This window comes from Calliopsis andreniformis, chromosome 7 (assembly GCF_051401765.1).
Source record: "Calliopsis andreniformis isolate RMS-2024a chromosome 7, iyCalAndr_principal, whole genome shotgun sequence".
Lineage (NCBI taxonomy): Eukaryota > Metazoa > Arthropoda > Insecta > Hymenoptera > Andrenidae > Calliopsis > Calliopsis andreniformis.
Genome location: NC_135068.1, coordinates 4,845,307 through 4,865,325, shown reverse-complemented (window position 1 = coordinate 4,865,325; position 20,019 = coordinate 4,845,307). Strand labels below are relative to the sequence as shown.

Here is a 20,019-nt window from a genome sequence, read left to right as displayed (position 1 = left end):
AACTGCTACATTGACCATGTTTGCAAATAAATATAGAGTAAATTATAGCTAAATATGAGTGGAATAATGTAATCAATTAAAAATCTATTATTTGAAATATTGGTGTATAAATATATACTACTAAAGTGGCGACAAATACTTTAATATGTACACTTATATAGTAGTTTAGAGAACAAACATTCCTGACAAAATCCTTATTTGTTATTATTCTGCGTTTTACATGTATAACATCTGCGGTGCATCGAAGTCACATTATAATGTGTGTTCGATGAAAAATTACAATTTGTAAATAAGATTTGTTTATCAAAGTGGGCACTGGACTACAATGTCTAAACTAGATGTTTCAAACGTTCAAAACATTTTTGCGTCGACGTCTTGGCCGTATATTGCAAACGTTTCATTCGTTTTCCATCTTGTAGGACTATTGTGTTACAAAAACGTTTAGATAATATAAGAAACGAGTCATGTCGTGCATACTATTAAATAAAGTATTGTACTCAACTATCTTTGATCAAAATGAAATCTTGCAAACGTAACAGTATAATATCCTTCAAATACTTGAACTTGCTGTGTAGCAAATCTAATATATTGACTGTTCATTATTATCAATATATATGTAATTGACATGTTATGCTAACAAAATTGAGTAACTGTTGAGTTTCAAGTTGCCAGTTGTGATGATCGTAGAAGCTCATTCAGATTAGTCAAGTTACTTGCATTTAGGTCACTTGGATTCGAGTAGTTTCATAACAAGTTTGCACTTGCAGAAGTCAAGTTACTTGAAAGACTCATTCAGATTGACCAAGTTACTTGAAATCAAGTCACTTGGATTTGAACAGCTTGATCTCAAGGTAGTACGTATTAATTAATATGTATTTTAAGGCAAGAAAAGGTTAAGAGGACCTCAACTTTGTTTGAAGCTTCAGAGGATATTTTAAGTCAAGTAAAATAACAAATTCACATTGGTCAAGTTGCATTGAATCACTTGCATACTAAGTCTTCTGAATTCAAGTAACTTGGTCAATCTGAAAGAGCTTGAAAACAAAATAGAAACTTGAAAGGATATTTCAAATCGAGGGAAAAAAAGTTTACCATGGGGAACTTATATCAAATCACTTGAATTCAAGTAACTTAAGTAATTTAAAAGAGCCTGCAAACAAAATAGAAACTTGAAAGGATATTTCATGTCAAGTGAAAAAAAGGTTCACAGTGGGCAAGTTGCATCAAATCACTTGAATTCAAGTAACTTGACTAATTTGAACGAGCCTGAAAATAAAATAGAAACTTGAAGGAGTATTCCAAGTCGAGTCGTTATCCAAAAATACTTGCATTCAGGTAACTTGACTAATCTAAACGAGCCTTATCATGTTGTATGCTGTGTACAGTTTCAAGTAACAAATATGTGTATGCAATATTTTTAAATAACAAAACGCATATATATACTGTACATACGAAAAGTCCATATATCAAATGTAGGAACTGTATTGCAAAACAATCGTGTCGAATGTGACATGAATTACCGATAAGTATATTAAGTACGACCTATACAGGGTGTTCCATTTAAATTGACACAATAAAATATCCCCTAAAGAACTAATTAAAGAAAAAACAACTGGAGCACGTGTACCATAATTTTGAGGGGAGATTAAGACGACTTTAGCGCGTGGGCGTTTTGAAGATCATTTCAAAGTCAATTTTTTCTTTTTTTAAAATGGAAACCTATATTTTCTGTTTTGTACTCCTATTCTACCCAAAAATATGAACAATTTTTGTCTGAAACACTTCTTTGTTTTTTAAAATACTTAAAGAAGCAACTATAAATTTATTGATTTTTCATTTAATTATTTTTAATTTGAATTCTACCAGGGAAAATGCAAGAAACAAAAACTGTTTATTTTCTCCTTATAAATCTTCGAAAATTTTTTCATAATCTTTTGCTAACTTAATTAATAATAAAAAACGAAAAGTTGCTAAGAAAATATGAACAAATTTCTAGAGCTTTATAAGAAAATAAACAGTTTCTGTGTCTTGCAATTTTTTTCTAAAATTGATTAAATTCAAATTAAAAATGATTGAAAAATCGCTAATTTTATAGTTCATTCTCTAGGTATTTTAATAGACAAAAGTGGTTTGCATTTTTACGTAAAATACAGATTCCAAATAAAAAAAGGAAGGTTGACCTTGAATTGATCTTGAAACTATCTACTCATTAAAAAACCATTTTAGTTTTCCCCTGAAATCACGGAACCCATACTCCAGTTTCCGTTTTTTAACTAGCTATTTACGAGATATTTAGTTGTGTCAATTTAAATGGAACACCCTATATATTCTATCGCTGTAAAACCAATATCTGTATTCGGGTCCAAAGAAAACCATTCACAATGTTCCTGTGGTTGCTTACAGAAACATCATTCTTTTGTATAATTCAATTGATTTCCTTATAACATTGGTAATGCTGTGGCCTTCTATTAAATTAACAAATATTCATTTTGGAATTTTTCCTTAGCGAAAAAACAATTCCATATGTTCCAAACAAACATTGAGTTCAGATTACAAAAAACTACTCAATTGGCTCGTTGACGCCTAAAGCAAAATAATACATATTGTTAATTTCAAGAGAAATAAAAAGAAACAAGAAATGTTCTTGTCGATCCAATGTTGCTCCTGTAATACTTGTAATACAGCGTCATATAGTGTATCAGTTACATTGCGGACGAACTCGTTGTACGTTCAGTGCCTTTTAACATATTTATATGTATGTAAAGATCAATGAATGCTTTTGTATCTACTGATATCTTCCAGTTTCCGCAAAAAAGAAGTTCATGCAATTGAAAATCGGTCGAAGAGCTCTTGTATTCTTTATCGGTTGAATCAAAGAGTTTGAAATACTAATAAGTAGGCTGCGGATGTTTATGCAAACTTTTATTCTCATAAACACAATTACGAAAAAGATATCCAATTAAAAATTTATTTAAACCTCCAAATATTCAACTTTCGATGTTTTATACATTTTTCCAGGTTGTGTGGATTCTGTAATTTTTGTATGATAAAATTTCCCATGATTACATAAAGATTCGCAGCCTACTAAGCTTGATCAAACGTTGGTTTATTCTCTGCTAGGGTGTAGATATGCAGAATAAACCAACGTTGAGCATTGTGTATTTACATATACACACATGGATACATACATACAATACATATATAATTTAGCGTAGCGTGCTTGATTTAAAGTGCATCATTTTTAAAGGTACACGCATATTTTTATAAATGTATTGATACGATAGTTTATTATATACAGGGTGAAACCCCTAAAACTGGAATTAGAAATGTTTTTTGTTACTTGTGATGATACAAAAACAAAAAGTTTAGGAGGACATAGTATACAATTTTTTCTCGAGAAGTTTTCTTTTAAACTAAAATCTATATTTATTTCATTGATACAAATAAAAACATACATTTATTGTATGATCTCGCTAAAAAGTAGGAAAATTAAAAATTTAGAATTCCATAGCATAAAGAAACTTTTCTTTCAAATAGAATTATATGAAGAGTAGAAGAAAATATTCAAATCTTCCATATTATGAATATCGGTTTTCGTAAGATTGTATTTGAAAGAAGGAGCATGTTGCGCGCCTGCGTACTTCAATTCCATCTTTAACACTATTTCAAATGTTGCGTTACAGAAATTTCCCGCGAAGTAATATGCTTGTGAAACAAATTTGAATATTCTGCCCATATCAAAAATATGTTCTGAATTTCATGAAAAAGGACTCGAGGATTATCGGAAAAATATCTATTTCTTTATTTTCGACTTTTTTATATTATCAAAGACAATAGAAATGTTTGTAATTCTAGTCTTAGAAAAGTCACACTGTATATGTATACGTATACATATACATATACATGCAATATGTATAGGAAATGCGTAAGAATGGTATGCGATTTATGAGAAACGACATATACATAAATAATATCCTATCACATGAAAAGAAAGACACGAAGCTATATGTAATAGCTATAATATTAATTCATGTGCAGTGTTAAGTCGTAATTCAACTATACGTATACTATTATGTCTGATGTGTGAACATTTTTGATGTCTCTGTAATCATATATTTGTACATAACAGGTTCATTTGTTGCGTCCATTATGTGGTTGGAGACTATTTTGTACATAATATAAATACACAATAAATGAATAAATATATGTACCAAACTTTAAGAACATCTGCATTTATAGTTTTTTTTTAATTATCGAATAACGATTATTTAATATGTCCTGAGTGTAAAAGTCGACTGTGGATTTTTGTGCAATTTTATATTTTTCATAACCATCAAGAAATGGAATCTACATAAGAATTTGATTCATCTTTCAAATACGATAATTTTCCCTCTTTTTTTTATGTTTTGATGGACAACAAATTTTTCTCGAGGTCCCTTTTTTGAAGATTTCTACATCGTCGATGTTTTTTAAATGTAACTACATTTTTTTTATGATAATATAAGACCTGAGGTCAAGAGCAGTCTAATTATCTTCATGTGACCTTAAGTACAAAAATTCGTAAAAATTGGGTACGTGCTGTAAATGTGAAATATCTATCCCAGATTGTATACGACGTCTTGAAGATGTCTATTTTATGTCCATTTTATGCCTCATATAATTTAGGTGTCTTGAAACATACGACAACGTACATCTTAAAGATTTTCGAAATTTAAAGGCTTATGGACGTCTATTTTTTGTTTGATCGTCTTATAGACGTTATTTGAACGTCTTAAAGATGTCTTATAAATGTCTTTTAAGACTTCCTAAGGATATACTAATTTGTAACTTAAAATGTTTCGAAGACGTCTTTTGGACATTTTTAGGACTTTACTGGATGTCTTTAAGACATTTTGAAGACTTCTATATGTTATATGGGACACTGCCATCCGAAATACCAATTTTAAAAAATTATAAAGTGTGGTGTATTGATTTTTATGAATTTTTTATATTTAAGATGAAGTAAAGGTCATTGCATTGTGGATAGTTAGATTCGTTTTGACCTCAACTATCATGTAATGAAAAAAATATGTAACCGCATTAAAAAAACATCGATGTTCTTGAAATTTCAGAAAAAATGACCTTACAATAAATTTTTTGCTTATCATAGGTACTTATCCCTTCAATCCAAACAATGTTTTTCTGTCATTTTTTCTATCATAAAAATTAGGAAAGATATTTAAAGGTCAGTTTGCAGCACCTCTCGCTTTTCAGATGAGACAAAATTTTTCATAAATATGCTGGTGTTGCTTTTAGTTTTAATTATAATGAATTACAATTTCTGTAATATAAAAAGATAATATTATAAATAAAATATTTACTTAACATGAGGATATTATTTCTTTCGAAAACTTAACGTGCTCCCACTTTTTGAGTGGGAAGTGTATATAACTTAATAATACGTATTTTATAATTAGCAATAATAAATAAATTAGATGTAGTTAGTAATAGTAATAAAAAGTAATAAATAAATTTAGAATCTTTAAAAGATTGTCTTCTCTATTAGCAGAGCGTGGTTTCGATCCACGGACCTCTGGGTTATGGGCCCAGCACGCTTCCACTGCGCCACTCTGCTTGTTGATTTCATGGCATTATAATATTTAATTCGACAGTAATATTTGGACATTAAACAATATTTGATCAAATAATAATGTCACAAAATGTCAGGACTATTTTTAAGCTTTATAGAAAATTGTATGCATCAAAAGTTGAATTATATTCAACATTACTTTCATAAATCAGGATTCAGAGAAAAATGCAAGAAAACAATGTTAAGTTCATGGAAGATAATTAAATTTGTTTAATATTATTTTTTGTAAAATTTTAGAAATTTTAAAATTTTGTGATGACAGTTGCTTGCGACACCCTGTATATGAGCCTTTCACAAGCCAAAGTGATTAATTCTACTTTCTGAATTTTTAAAAATTGTAGTGCCAAAGCACTTAGTTGACGTTTAATTTTTTATATTTTGAAAAAATACAAATATTCTGTCTGGTAGAGTTAATCGATTTAGCAAATGAATGGTTCATATTACAATATTCAGTTTTATTCATTTACTTTCCTACTTATAATTTAAATTCATGTATTTTTTTTCTTTCTAAAACATAATGCATATGATAACGAAAGATATAAATATTTAGTAGCCGCTAAATATCTGTACAGTGGTTGAAATTGAATCAGGTTGAGTAGCCAATAGCCATCACGATTTATGTCATCTCGATTTTGAAAGTTGAGATTGATATTTTGTGTGAACTGTTCTCATTATTATCTTTGTAAATGATTGTTCGTTACAATTAACTGAATTGTTGCTCGAAGATATCGAAGACGAATGTTCGTGGTGCAGTGATTGAAAAGTATGTAAACATAACCTATTGTAATAAATGATAAGCTGATTGACAGCATAAAAGATTGTGTATCATGATAAAATAAAGAATAAGTAAATGTACCGAATTATTGCAGTAAAGTTTCAACAAATAATTACTTGGTTTAAAAGATAAACTTGATTATCTTAAACTAAAATACGTAGAATAAATTTGTGCTTGTCATTGCAATTGTCTTCTTTCCTTTTGATAATGTTTAATTTTTGTAAAATATTGATTACTCTTTATTAAAATTACTTTTATTTAAATAGGTTTAAATATGAAGTACTCCACATCACCGCCAATAAGCAGATGTAATTCGCCTGGACCAAATGAGTTCGGTTCAAATTTGCCAATGCCAGTAACATACAGGTATAAAATTGTGTTTATTTATAATATTCATTAATTATTTGTTAATATTAACTATTTGTTTTAGACAAGATTGTATGGGTGCTGCAACAAAATGTTATAAATATTTAAGGAAACTATTAAAATTCGAGCAAATGGATTTTGAATTTGCCTTATGGCAGATGATTTTTTTATTTATATCGCCACAAAAAGTGTATAGAAATTTTCAAAGTAGAAAACGTATGTTATTTCATTTGCAATGAAATACTGGTGCAATACCATAATGTTCAATGTATAATGATTGGAATTTTGTTTAGATACAAAGTCACACTTTGCAAGAGATGATCCTGCAGTTTTGGTACTACTAATGTGTTGTCTGTGTATATCTTCTATTGGTTTTACTATAGTCTTGGGATTAGGATTTTTCCAATTTATAAAGCTACTATTTTATATGATATTTATTGACTACCTTGTAGTTGGTCTAATAGTAGCCACGATATTCTGGTAAAATTATACAGACATTTTTTTAATATGTTAACATTCATTTTTATTTATAGAGTTTGTGTACAACTGTTTCCTTGTTTGCAGGTTTATAACAAACCATTATTTAAGATTTGATCATACTCAAGATGTAGAATGGGGTTACGCATTTGATATTCATCTGAATGCATTCTTTCCACCTTTAGTTATTCTTCATATTGTACAACTTTTTTTGTATAATGGTAAGATCTTCCTATTTCTATTATATTACAAGCGAAAGAATCAGCATAATTACTAATTATTAGCCTGCAGATTTTTATACAGTTTCATATTTTCATAAACATAATTAAAGAAATTAGATCTACATCAAAATTTTGTTCATCTTTAAAGTACAATAATCTGCACTTTGCTTTTCATATTTTGTGTATTATTGAATATTCTATGCATTCTGTATCTTTCTACACATTTAAAATATCCATAAGTGCATACAAATCTGTAGTCTACTGATTATATTTCTATGATTGTTGTAATACTTTGATTTTAATAATAAAAACTATTACAGCATCATCATTATAGCACATCTCACTGTATTTAATTTATTCATAGAAAGATATTTATTGCTTTTTATTGAAAAATTGATTGAAAATTAATTCAGAATTATTTGTTGCTAGGTTTTATAAATTATGATACATTTTCATCGCGATTTGTTGGAAATACAATTTGGTTAGTAGCTGCTGTCTATTACATCTATATCACGTTCTTGGGTTACACAAGTGAGTAGAAAAATTATACAAATTCTACAAATAGGTGTTGATTAATCGTTTGGTGAAACTACAACTTTGTTTTAGGTATTGAAATACTTCACAAGACGCACATAATATTGTCAACATTACCAATAACATTTCTATTGTACATTATGACACTGTGTGCAGGTATCAATATTAGTCATTTAGTTATGGAATTCTATCACTATCGAGTTGTTTAAATAACATTTGATATTTTATAATAAAAATTTCTTTCAAACTATTGACATGCCTAATTCAAATGTTAAAATACATTTTTGTACACAAAAGTTTAGTAAACTTTAGTCAATTGTTAAAGAAATTCTGGAATGATTAGAAGCATTTATCTTATTAATTACAAAAAGGTATGTTCGTTTTTAAAAAGGTTTTATTTAAATAAATCATTATCGATTATAAATTGTTAATAACAAAGTTAGGACAGTAGAAATCTTATACCTACATATTATAACAATCAGTTAAATCTATCGATTTTTTAAACTTTTACGAAGTATTATACAAAGTTTCGATAGTCATATAAATATTGTACATACAATTTTTATATCGTCAAATGCTTACGAAAATACTCTGTTCCAGAAACTATCTATTCCTTATGTATATGTATATGTATATGTATATAATATAAATAACGTAAAAGTAAAATATGAAGTTAAATTATGAAATTATTAAAATTTGTATTAAATACACTGATATCAATTTTTATAAAAGCTTAGGTTGCTGTTTTAACGTCGATATGTCTAGAATTTTACTAGGACAAGTTGTCCTAGGTGTTTGACTAAAAGGGAAACGTTGCATTGCAGGACTACTTTTTGGATTTCCTAGTTTTAAGTCAGTCTTTGGAGGCACTTCGGCTTGTATTTTACCAATGTCTATGAAGCAAAAAAGAAAAAAAAGGAAATTAGTTCTTTGATTATTAAATCTTATTTAATAATTAATTAAAAAATACTTAACATAGATTAATCACAAACTATTTTAATTCATTTTTACCTTCTGCTTGAGCATTGTTCTTTCCTGGAAGCAGTTGATATCTTTCTAAGTAACGCATTGTAGCAAAAGACATGTTAGTACCCTGTACGTTGCCAAGCATAAGATGTTTCACAGATGCTGAACTTTGTCTCTGCACTGCTAGTTCAGAAAGCTGTTCATCTGTCAAATATTTTAAAGCCAAAGCTTTCATATGCATGCTTGTATTTGTTTCGTTTACTGCACTCGTAGTGTGTGTCATATTTGCTTGGTAATCCAAACGTGGATAAAACGATAGGTCAAATCCCATCCTTTCAAACAGATAATTAAATTTATTTATTACATATAATAAAAGCTCAATTATCTAAAATTATGTTGACTAAGCTTGTGAATTTTAATACATGATCAATAAGTTATGAAATTATATTAGAGTCAACAGAATTTAGATAATCGAGATTACTTACACATAATAAAAATATACAAATTTAAGACATACTTGTTACTATTGTTTAATTCTTTATGTTCCGGATTCTCACTTAAGCTGATTCCCAGTTTCTTAAGTTGTTCCAACGTAGCATTTTTTACAGTATCTAATACTGCTCTATTTTCAGTTTCATCTCGTTCAATCTGAATTTCTTTCTTCTTATCTTTCTGCTGTTCGTCTATGACACAAGAATTTTGTAGCAAGTGATTTACTTGACCAAGTACATTGTTATAAAAAGTCCAACCGACTTTGGAACTACGTTTAAGTTTTTCGCTATCGTCATCACTGGAGTATTCATTCATATCAACATGAATACTAGGTTCTGGACTAGGTGGTCTTTCGTTAATTCTTAAATCACCACCATTTAAAATTAAACTGTCTTCAACACAGCTACCTCGTTTAGCACCAATAGCTTGATTTTCTTTTCTGCGATCTTTACAATAATCTGTAGAGGTACTTACAGAACTGTTTGTTTTCACAGAATCAGTATCCTTTTGCGTATTTAACTTTGTATATTGATCTGTGTTACTCTGGATATTTGCTCTACAACCAGTTCCTGGAACATTAGCATAGTCTGTAGTATTTTTTGGCACCGTTGGTGTTTTCATAATTTCATAATTTCTGGCATCTCCATTATCAATTCTTTCTAAATGTCTTTTTGTACTATTTTCAGATTGATTTAATTTTGTTGTTACATTTCTGTATTTAGGAGATTCAGATCTGTAAATGTCTGTTTCCCTTCGAATGTCCATAGAAGCTTGTTTTTCTAAATCTTTTATAGATACGCTTGCATTTAAGTTACTACTTTGTTGCTGGCTTGATGACATGTAACTTTCTGAATCTTCTACTATATTTTCCAGTGGTGCACTAGGTATTCGAGTGAAGGAATTTTTGTACCTTCTTAACGATTCACTGCTGTCACAAAGACCAACATTATTGCACATTTTCAGAGTTTCTTTTTTCTGTTGACTATCATTTTTTTCATAGTCTTCAATAAAGGGACTATTCTGTACAGTGAATTCGAAACTAGTCATTACACCGATGGAAACTTTTTGTTCCATGAAAGCTTTTCTTGATTGTGCTTCTGCTAATATCAATTCATTATGGTTCACACTTTCATTTTCAATAGAACTTTCTTTCCTTTTGTCCTTTGAAGATTCATTTTGATACATATTTCTTGTAGAATTTTGTGATTCTCTAATACAACTGGATGTATTCATATCATTATTGGAATTTGTAAATAATTGATTACTTTGTTGATATAACTGAGACGAACAAGAGCAATTCTTTCTCTCCTTATAACTTTCTTCTTGCATTTTCAATAACCTGTCTACTTGTATTTGAAGAGACTTAATCTGCTCGCTTTGATTATTTATAATTTGCAGTAAATTCCTCACTGTTTCTTGATTCTCTGCATTGTGATTAGCATAAGGATGAAGTTGTGGAAACGGATATGTGTTCATATTAAAATAAGGATACTGCTGTCCTAAGTAATGCGGTAATTGAAAATCATTCCTTTTCAGTGTACTTGGATTAATTGATAAATTTTGTATATATGGTTCGTTGATTGAATCATTCAATGAAACTTTTTGTTGCTCAGGACTGTGGGTTATTAATTTTCTTTTATATAATAAAGGAGAATATTCCTTTTCATTAACAGCATAATTATCACCATTTGTACCTGTTCTAACATGTGGTGTAGTAGATGCAACGTCAGCATGTTTCATTGTATTATTGCATTGAGTTTTCATAGTTTGGTTTCTTTGGCTATATGCTACGTTACCTTCGTGTTTTTCATAATTACGTTTGTATGAGTTATCGTTACTTTGATTGCGTGTCTGTTCTCTATATTTTGCATCGTTAGAAACATCTGTTTTAAAAGTACAATACTTATCTCTAGATTCTCTTTGACCATGTATAGAACCATCTTCTGTTGAGTAAGGTCTAGTACTTTGAACTTTAGGAGATGTGCAGTTATTGACTTTTGAACTTGGAAGTCTCCATGAATAATTTTGTTCTCTCCATGCTGCATAAGATCCATTAGCATTTAATGGAGATGAAACATTTCTCCTACTTGCTGAATCGTTAGGTTCTGAAGATGGTGATGGAAAACTTTTACGTTCTATAGTCTTGCATGTTGAAGGTTTATCGAATATTAAAGAAACTTCGGGAACTAATGGTACTGCAAAACACTGAAATTAAAAGTGATAGAGATTAAATATGTTAATTGTGTTGGTCTTAAAATACATTTCTCGTATTGAAATATAATATTAAAATACAAATGAAAGATCTTATGTTATAGCAAGTTTAAACTTTTTTAAATAAGCTAGATATTATTTTGTTCTCTACAAAAACTTACATCCAGCTTAGACGTAGGTTTCGGCGTAATTCTTGGTTCGAATTCATCTTCATTACAAATCTGATACATATTCTAATCTAAACTAATAATCAAAGTATTAAAAATATTTTTTCATTCAACAACTGTTACTCGTTATTCTTTCTTCGCGTATATTTCCTAATACTTACATTCATAGAAATTTCTTAAAGGCAAAAGTCTTTTTATCACTTTCTTACAATCTATTTGGCATATATTTTAACAACAGTTTCCATTTATCATACTGTGCGTGCACTTTTGTTAGCTATTAATTTCAAATACATTTGTTGACAAATGATTCGAAATAGAAACGTTGCCAACTTAATGTGAAAATTTTTAGTGTTATTTTATTATGTGAAATAGTTACTATCTAGTGATATTTTAATTTGATACATAAATTTGGAGCGAAATTTGAAACTGTTAGAATGGAGTGCAATATATAGAGCAGAAGATCCCTAATTACTGTCACTTTAAGCTATTTCAGTTAAAATGATAAATAGACATTCCAAAATCTTACAAAAAAATAAGCAAACAACTAACACTGTAATTTATATGAGATAAAAAATATCTTCTTTTTTTTCATTAATATTTTACAGATACTTCCCTAACAATGAAAAAAAATAAAACATGAAAGAAAAGCTTATGATTGAGATATTCAAGCTACTAATGTAATAATGTAATATAACTTTTTAGATAATTAAAGCATTATGGAAGATGGATAGACTGCGCAAACTTGGCGGTTCCGACTAACCTGAACTAAACGAATTACCACGTGGTAACGATCACGTGACGATCATTGATTGGGTTCTCATTCACTTAATTCATAATTGTTTAGCTATCGCGGTTAAACGTTCTTTTAATCGTAGTTTTATTTAAAGGTATTAACATAATATTTTTATATGAATATTAGAGTTCTTAGTATGCTCAGATCTATAAATATTCGAATACTTTGATAATTACTCAATTGGATCTAAGTAACTGAGTGATATTTGTTATGTCTGAACGTCTTATAGTTTGAATGTTTTAAAATCATGCAACAGCATAGACTGAAAGACTTCTGAAATTTACGTCCATAAGATGTCTTAAAGACACACTACGACGTCTTAAAGACGTCTATTCTTTGCCTGAACGTCTTATGGACGTTATTTAGACGTCTTAAAGACATTATTTTTTGTCTCCACGTTTTATAGACGCAATTTGAACGTCTTTAACCCTTGGACAACGGACTGTTTTATATTTATGTGCAGAATCAACGAACTCAGGGTCACTTTTGACCCAGTGTTTTAAACCACTGTCCAAACGTTTTTGAACATTTTTCGGACTTTACTGGATGTCTTTAAGACGTTTTTAAGACGTCTATATGCTATATAGGCTGTAATTGTAAGATAAAATGACCCAAGTCACATGTTATTTTTGTTTTCGAAATAATAGTGTTTAAAGTTCTTAACTTTAATACTGTTCTATGAACTTGTATCTTGAACCCTTATTTCTAAGTGAAAAAGTCCTTCCAATGCCCTTTCTTCTTTCTGAAAATATAAATTCAATATCCTACATTTATATTAAGGTCTCAACTCGAATTTTTTGAAAATGTGACATAGCTTGTTTTGCCTTAGAGCGTTTAGAGCTACATAAATATATTCAAGAAAGTTCTGTCGCTTTTAAAATTAAAAAGTCATTTATATTATAATAAAAAATCTGAGTTTTATAAAAATAAAATTGGTAAACAATCTTCTCGATAGGGAAGAGTAGTAGTTCAATATTAATTAATGAACAAAAGTTTACTGTAACTTTAAGAGTGACAGAATTTTTTTCATTACCCGATACAATATCATGAGAATCCCTGTCGAGCGGAATTCATTTAAATATGAGTGGAAGGGGCCGATGGTTCCTCCATTCTTCTAGTTTTCGACCACTTTCGACTACGCAGATTCGCAACAATCCTCAAGTTTGCATGGTTTACACATATTTAATAGTTATCACTCTACAAATCTGTTCACCATTTTTCTAACTATATTTTTAGTTTCCTTAGAATACTATGATAATCAGTACTTCGGAGTTCATTCAAGAAAATGTATTATAATAATATCACAAGCACAAATACAGAAACATAAAGTTTCTTCTAACAAAAGTTTCTTGTACTTCTACTACCACTACTGAATGCATTATCCAAAATATAAATAAATATAAACAAATATTTGTCGAAATGTGTTATTAATCTCAATATAAGCTAGTTGATAAAACATACGCAATTTATGTATGCATTTTAATTCATACTGTATATATTCTTTTCGTAATTAATAAAGAACAGTAAAATCAAAGTCTGCGTCAAAGAGTCGTTTTTAAATCCAGTAAAAGATAAATGGCCAGTCGCTACAATTGTTATCATTTTTTGAGAGAGTTATTTTTCTTTTTTTAACACTCCCTCTCGTGTCTGTTTTACCAGGTGAGGATTAATTGGATATGCATCAATGTGTGGAATGATATATTGCACAGTGCACCACATTGGCGGATGACCGAAATTTTTCACCACGTACTATTAGGCAAGGTATAAATAAGCGTCTAACAAAACATCATAGCTAATTATCATTATTCATTGAGGGAAAAAAAAGAAGTTCAGGAATGCTTAACGGACAGTGTACGGTTACATATCGGAAGCATTGGTGTTTGTTCGTGTGGTATTTTAAATCTATGTCAGAGTTGTTTGACCTGTGATATCTGAAAATTCAGATATCGCCGATTCTCGGATCTATGTGATCGATATGCGCTGCAGTTAATTGGAATTTTATTAATCAGAGGTGATTTTCATACCGCTCAATGTCAAATTACACAACAGTATTCTCCTAATGCAGCGAATTAATGCACGGACATATGTCTTCTAGACGATATCCACTGTGACACTTTAATAAATTGTGGGACGATTAATTCCTGCCTCTGCAGCGCAAAAATATTTGTTTATTGATATTTATTCTTATCGTAAGCGGACAATTTTAAGCCTCTGTTCAATAGATATTTCGTGTAATGCTCCTCTACTTTGTTGAAATCAAATGTTCTCTCAGTTATTTAACATTATTTAACATTAAGTCTTTATTCATAATTATCAGTTTGGTATGTATGATTAATATTAATGCTTCGTGTTTGCCAGGTTTTGACGATTATAGTATAGTAAGCTGCAATTAAAGGAAACCAATATTATCAATTTCTACTAACTCAACAATTTTACGAAAAGGGAAGACAAGGCAAAGTTTATGATGTTCCTATTTTATACAAAGTGTATGATATTAATGAAAAGGGAATTAAGTGTAAAAGAAGTTTAAGTATTTAAGGTTCGTATTTATTTAACACATTGTTGACAACAGTGAATCAGTGTTTTTCATTTGCAGAATGTTGAAGACATGAATTTGTGTTTCTCATTTTTTAACTCCTCAACATAGGGCTCAATATTTCATATAGACTTCAATTTCTACATATATCATTTTCCAATGCATATAATATGCACCATGTTATGGGTTTATTTCTTCATTGATTATAAAATATGTATAAATCACTTAATTTAAAGTGATAAATGAAAATCAAACAAACTTTTTAATCCTGTAATTTTCTTTTCTGTTTGCACAGTACTTTTTCAGACAGAATTGCGCTGGTGCTGAGGAGTTAATGAAAGACTGTTTAATAAAATACTTATATTGTTTTGATTAAGTACATATTTAACATATTCTCTGAAAAACAAAATCTATTTCATAATTTAGTAGTATACGCTTAAATTCCAATAGAATCTGGGGATTCGCATTGGAATTCTTGCGTAACAGGTTGAGACACTATTCCAAAAAACAGCTAGAGTTCAAATAGGTTTCAAAGAGTTTAGATTATGCAGACCCTCGAAATAATGAATAGTAGGGCTGACAATGAGTCATTGGAATTTAAGCGTAACAACTCCATTGGAATTTATGCAAACATTACTGTAAACCGTCAACAATGTGATAACGTGAAGATAATTCATATTGATAAGCATTTAAAATTAAGATTAGCTAAATTCAGCTGTACATATTTAATTAAATGTTCTTTTCTGAATTTTAGATCTAATTTTTCCTCTGGTATGGTGGCTGTGCAATTGTATATTCATCGGAGTTTAATTAATACTAAAACAAGTGCCTTTTCCTCTGCTAAAGCATTACTAATGAAATGCCTATAATAATATACTTTAAACGATGGCAATAATTTATTTCAATGCTTTTATCCTTAGCATTGGATGATTATCATGATGGTAAATACACTTCATTTAAAGTTACATCTTTATTACATTATTAAACATTGCTCTTTACATCATTTTTAGGATGTATCATGACGTCATCCTTCAGGGATTGTAAATAGTAAAAGTATATATACATATATATATTGAAAGCAACTGATAAGATAGAAAAATGGATAGTTCTGAGTACGAGACTGTTCGAAATATGACACTTTTATTTTTCTTCGAACTTCTTGTGGATAAAGGTGGTCCACGTACATTACACGACTTAAGCTGTCAGTTTGGAGCTAAGGGATTCACGAAAGAAATGCGTCAAATAGCTGGTGGATCCCAAAGTGGTCTTAAAAAGTTTTTAGCTCAGTATCCAATGCTTTTTCGTATTAATGGTGATTACGTGACCGTGAATACCTTCCAACAAGTTACGGAAGAAGAAAATGGTTGTAAATTAGGTGGGAAACGTGATTATGCACGAGAGGCTGTAGAATATTTTACAAATAAGTTAATGCAATATGGAGTGGGTACAGAAGTACCGATTAAAAGTCTTCTGGGACATCGGTCTCAAGCTTCGCCAGAAGTCAGACATATTTCTGGCCAACATTACAAAGAATTTAGAGACTTTCTTTTGAAATATCCTGATGCTTTTATAGTTACTGAAGATAATGTTATGTTAAAACAGTATGAAGGCATGAAACCAGAACCTCCATTAAAATTAGAGCCCGATATACCCATAGATCCAGATGTTACTGCAAAATTATTAAATTTTCTTTGCGAATGTATTGAACAGAAGGGTCCAATTCTTGTAGATCAAATGTTCAACATAGTTAATGATAAATTCTCCTATGAAAATTGGACCTCGATATTTAAGACCCCACAGGATCTATGTACATTTGTAAAAATGTTCCCAGACACGTTCCATGTTCAGAGCAATCTGGTAACATTAATCGGAAAACCAAAATCTTTTGTAATAGAGGGAAAGGCGAAAGCAAAAGTTGCAAACTCTACACGAAATCAAAATAGCACTACTGCAAGTCAAACAAACACGAATCAAGTTCAGCCAAATACTATTCAACCGTTACAGCCAGTAACTAATTCAGAATCTGTTAATTCCAGTGCAACAAATCAGGTTAATTCCATACAAAATTCTTATTCTCAGTTGAACGAAAGTAACAACAGCTCTCCTCCAGTAAGCTTACAGCAGCAAACTTTAAAACAAAGGATAAATACGCTTGTGATGAAGACCTTGGCCGATAATACAGAGAAAGATCGTAGTTTGCAGATTGCACAAATGGGAGATGCGTGGAAGTTAAAAGTATTGCAACAAACTAGAGTAGTTGTAAGTCCAAAGGAAAGTCTTCAAATTATTGAAGACATAATCAATCCTCGAAAACCTCCCCCTGATGGCAAAGTTGTTGTTTCATTTGATTGCGAAGGCATAAATTTAGGAGTCAATGGACAGTTGACACTTATACAAATTGGTACGATGTCCGGACAAGCATATGTATTCGATTTATTTACGTGTCCTAATCTTGTCCAAGCTGGGGGGCTTCAAAAACTTTTAGAGCACCCAAACGTTACTAAAGTGAGTAACAAAATATTAATAATTGAATAATACATTTTATTTTCTATATTCAAATTTTTCTTTACTTATTTAGTTTTTGTATTTTGATATTTAAATATTCCAGGTAATTCACGATTGTAGGAACGACAGCGTCAATTTATATGGACAGTTCAAGATTATGTTAAATAATGTTTTCGATACACAGGTATTTCATTTGTAACTATTAAATAATCAACTAGATTTGAACTAGTAAAATAATAAAAAAATGTATTCTTTTAAAAACGATAATATTTTTACATTTCTAGGCAGCTCATGCTGTGCTTCAGTTTCAAGAAACTGGGAAACCTGTATATAAAGTTAAGAATGTTAATTTGAATACATTATGTGATCTTTATGGTGCTCCTTCTAATCCATTAAAGGAACAGTTGAAAAATATCTACCGTTATAATCAAAGATACTGGTGTCGGCGACCACTAACACGAGATATGCTCATTTATGCTAGTAGCGATGTTCTAAGTTTGGTTCCACAGATATATGTTTCTATGGCTAAGTATGACTTACTGACACTGATGGTTTTATGATTATATTGAAGAAAGTATTAGGTGATCCCATAAATAATGTTTCTGAACCATTATATTTGCAAAGAAATTAATGTGTACTATTATTTTTAGTCACAGTTCTGTTGACTATAATCTACGACCATTTTCTATCTATCAGATAAATTTTGAGGCTCTTTGAAGGATTCGTAACGTTTTGGATTAAAGTGTAAGACAGGAAGTAGTATTACTTATGGGATCATCTAGTAAATATTTGTTAAAATTGTACTAAACATTTTCCAGCTAATAACAATATTCTCCGCTTGCTTTTAATATCATTCCAGGCTCATAAAACCAGAAGTACAAGGTCTATTTGCGGAACTGTGCGAAGAACAAATTCAAATGCATATTAAACCCACAGAAGTGAAGACACGTAAAAAGCAACGAAAGGTAGAAACAGAAGTTGCAGACTTAAAGAGAAGAATGGAGGAAGCAACAACCAAAAACATTGTGTTGAGCAATCGTGAGATACGTCTTCTGCGTTACTTAGATTTAACAGAAGACGAAAAGGAGAAATTGAAGGGCAGCTACAAAGTTGCAAGGAAATTAGAGAAACTTGAGAATATGGGCCAGGATAAAGGAGATAGCAGCGATGACGATGAAGAAGATAAAGTTGAGGATTCAGAATACCATAGTATGGAAAGTTATACCTCTGAGAATTCGCATTCAGGTATATTATTCTACAACAAATAAATTGTTCTTTAATATTATTTGAACTATGTAAAGCACGATATTTTTGTTTAAAGGTGGAATATTATCGCCGAGAAACTCTGACACCCCAAGCCTCACTGAATCGATGCAGATGGTGGATGAAATTCTTTCTGACGAACGAATGGACCGATTCGAGAAGATCGAAAAACTGGAAGCTATTCTTACGGCTATCACTGGTTCTGCAAGTGATCAGTTTTCATCGAGCAGTGCGGATGTAACTCCGACGAAATGTGTATGTTCATGTCGCGATAAAAATAAAAGCCTACGAACAGATCGCAATACAGGAAGTAGCGTGGCTTGCCAAACGTATAGTACAGGTGATATAGTAATTACCAAAATATTTCTTACGGAGGAGGAAAAGGAACATATAGATTTATTAAATTCGCCAAAAAAGTAGATGTCATAGCTGCTGTGAAAGTGGTGGTAGGTAAACAAAGTTGCCATTACTACGTTTTTATAAGAACTCGACTGGATGATGAAAAAGGAAAGGAGTAGGTAAAAATTGATCTATTTTATGCAGTTTGACAAAATTGTAATATTCAATTACAACAATCAATTAAAAATCTTTGAATATATTTATTTTTCCAAATCTGATGCTATAGTAATCAGAATTTAGGAAAAATGTGCTTCTCGAGAAAGCAAAAAAATTCAGTATTGTAAGATATTCACTTTCTAATAGATTACCTTTCTTTGCAAGAGTATAAGAAAGAATTAATCGAAGTATATACAGCGATATTCAGTTACTAATCAATATTTGTTTATTAAGAAGTATATTTGATGAAATTAATTTCTTCGAGTAACTTATGTTACAATTCAGGATTAAGGTACTAATACTGTTCTTTTATAAAACAATTCAAGTATTGGAATATTTTAATGTTGCCTTGATCGATTTTAATGAATTTTAATGATTTTTAATGAATTTCAATGAATTTTAATGAATTTTAATCAATTTTGTGTCAACATGAGGTAGTAGATTTATGTTGTATACAAGAAAAATTAGTCTTATATGTGAAGTGCTGCATTAAAATCACTGTCTTAAACAAGTATTTTTCGTAAATACA

The 20,019-nt window shown here is 30.0% G+C and overlaps 3 protein-coding genes and 1 non-coding gene across 7 annotated transcripts; 2 read left to right on the top strand and 2 right to left on the bottom strand.

Moving 5' to 3' along the window:
* The first annotated feature begins 552 nt into the window (after window positions 1-552).
* Unc50 (Unc50 RNA binding protein) lies at window positions 553-8,462 on the top strand. 2 transcript variants are annotated; one of them, XM_076382628.1, is made up of 7 exons: window positions 553-1,335; window positions 6,671-6,770; window positions 6,835-6,986; window positions 7,064-7,250; window positions 7,335-7,468; window positions 7,898-7,999; window positions 8,075-8,462. In XM_076382628.1, exons 2-7 carry the CDS (start codon window positions 6,679-6,681, stop codon window positions 8,209-8,211), a joined length of 804 nt encoding a protein of 267 aa, XP_076238743.1. In that variant the 5' UTR covers window positions 553-1,335; window positions 6,671-6,678; the 3' UTR covers window positions 8,212-8,462. The 2 variants fall into 2 exon arrangements, with proteins under 2 accessions (XP_076238743.1, XP_076238744.1); XM_076382629.1 differs by lacking the exon at window positions 553-1,335 and adding an exon at window positions 6,238-6,392.
* Trnam-cau (transfer RNA methionine (anticodon CAU)) lies at window positions 5,543-5,614 on the bottom strand. The gene has a single exon. It is a non-coding gene; the product is annotated as a tRNA-Met (tRNA).
* Window positions 8,463-8,589: 127 nt separating the features above from the next.
* LOC143181377 (uncharacterized) lies at window positions 8,590-11,901 on the bottom strand. The gene is made up of 4 exons (XM_076381758.1): window positions 11,833-11,901; window positions 9,486-11,665; window positions 9,014-9,300; window positions 8,590-8,895 (listed from the first exon to the last, which is right to left on the bottom strand). The coding sequence occupies exons 1-4, from the start codon at window positions 11,899-11,901 to the stop codon at window positions 8,726-8,728; spliced, it is 2,706 nt and encodes a 901-aa protein (XP_076237873.1). The 3' UTR covers window positions 8,590-8,725.
* A 2,428-nt stretch (window positions 11,902-14,329) lies between these two features.
* On the top strand, window positions 14,330-19,797 carry Egl (Egl_like_exo domain-containing protein). 3 transcript variants are annotated; one of them, XM_076382266.1, is made up of 8 exons: window positions 14,330-14,392; window positions 14,990-15,170; window positions 15,922-16,108; window positions 16,178-17,672; window positions 17,776-17,856; window positions 17,957-18,201; window positions 18,532-18,917; window positions 18,994-19,797. In XM_076382266.1, the coding sequence occupies exons 4-8, from the start codon at window positions 16,266-16,268 to the stop codon at window positions 19,353-19,355; spliced, it is 2,481 nt and encodes an 826-aa protein (XP_076238381.1). In that variant the 5' UTR covers window positions 14,330-14,392; window positions 14,990-15,170; window positions 15,922-16,108; window positions 16,178-16,265; the 3' UTR covers window positions 19,356-19,797. The 3 variants fall into 3 exon arrangements, with proteins under 3 accessions (XP_076238381.1, XP_076238382.1, XP_076238383.1); XM_076382267.1 differs by having other exon boundaries at window positions 14,370-14,642; XM_076382268.1 differs by lacking the exon at window positions 14,330-14,392 and adding an exon at window positions 14,683-14,820.
* Window positions 19,798-20,019: the final 222 nt, after the last annotated feature.

What these genes read in the sequence shown, in the direction of transcription:
- Unc50 (XM_076382628.1), top strand. Translation starts at nt 6,679, where the DNA reads ATGAAGTACTCCACATCACCGCCAATAAGCAGATGTAATTCGCCTGGA. An exon ending in ACAACTTTTTTTGTATAATG is followed by an intron (nt 7,469 to 7,897) that starts GTAAGATCTTCC and finishes ATTTGTTGCTAG; the next exon opens with GTTTTATAAATTATGATACA. An exon ending in CACGTTCTTGGGTTACACAA is followed by an intron (nt 8,000 to 8,074) that starts GTGAGTAGAAAA and finishes ACTTTGTTTTAG; the next exon opens with GTATTGAAATACTTCACAAG.
- LOC143181377 (XM_076381758.1), bottom strand. Translation starts at nt 11,901, where the DNA reads ATGTATCAGATTTGTAATGAAGATGAATTCGAACCAAGAATTACGCCG. An exon ending in AACCTACGTCTAAGCTGGAT is followed by an intron (nt 11,666 to 11,832) that starts GTAAGTTTTTGT and finishes TTTTAATTTCAG; the next exon opens with TGTTTTGCAGTACCATTAGT. An exon ending in GAATTAAACAATAGTAACAA is followed by an intron (nt 9,301 to 9,485) that starts GTATGTCTTAAA and finishes TCTGTTTGAAAG; the next exon opens with GATGGGATTTGACCTATCGT.
- Egl (XM_076382266.1), top strand. Translation starts at nt 16,266, where the DNA reads ATGGATAGTTCTGAGTACGAGACTGTTCGAAATATGACACTTTTATTT. An exon ending in AGCACCCAAACGTTACTAAA is followed by an intron (nt 17,673 to 17,775) that starts GTGAGTAACAAA and finishes TAAATATTCCAG; the next exon opens with GTAATTCACGATTGTAGGAA. An exon ending in ATAATGTTTTCGATACACAG is followed by an intron (nt 17,857 to 17,956) that starts GTATTTCATTTG and finishes TTACATTTCTAG; the next exon opens with GCAGCTCATGCTGTGCTTCA.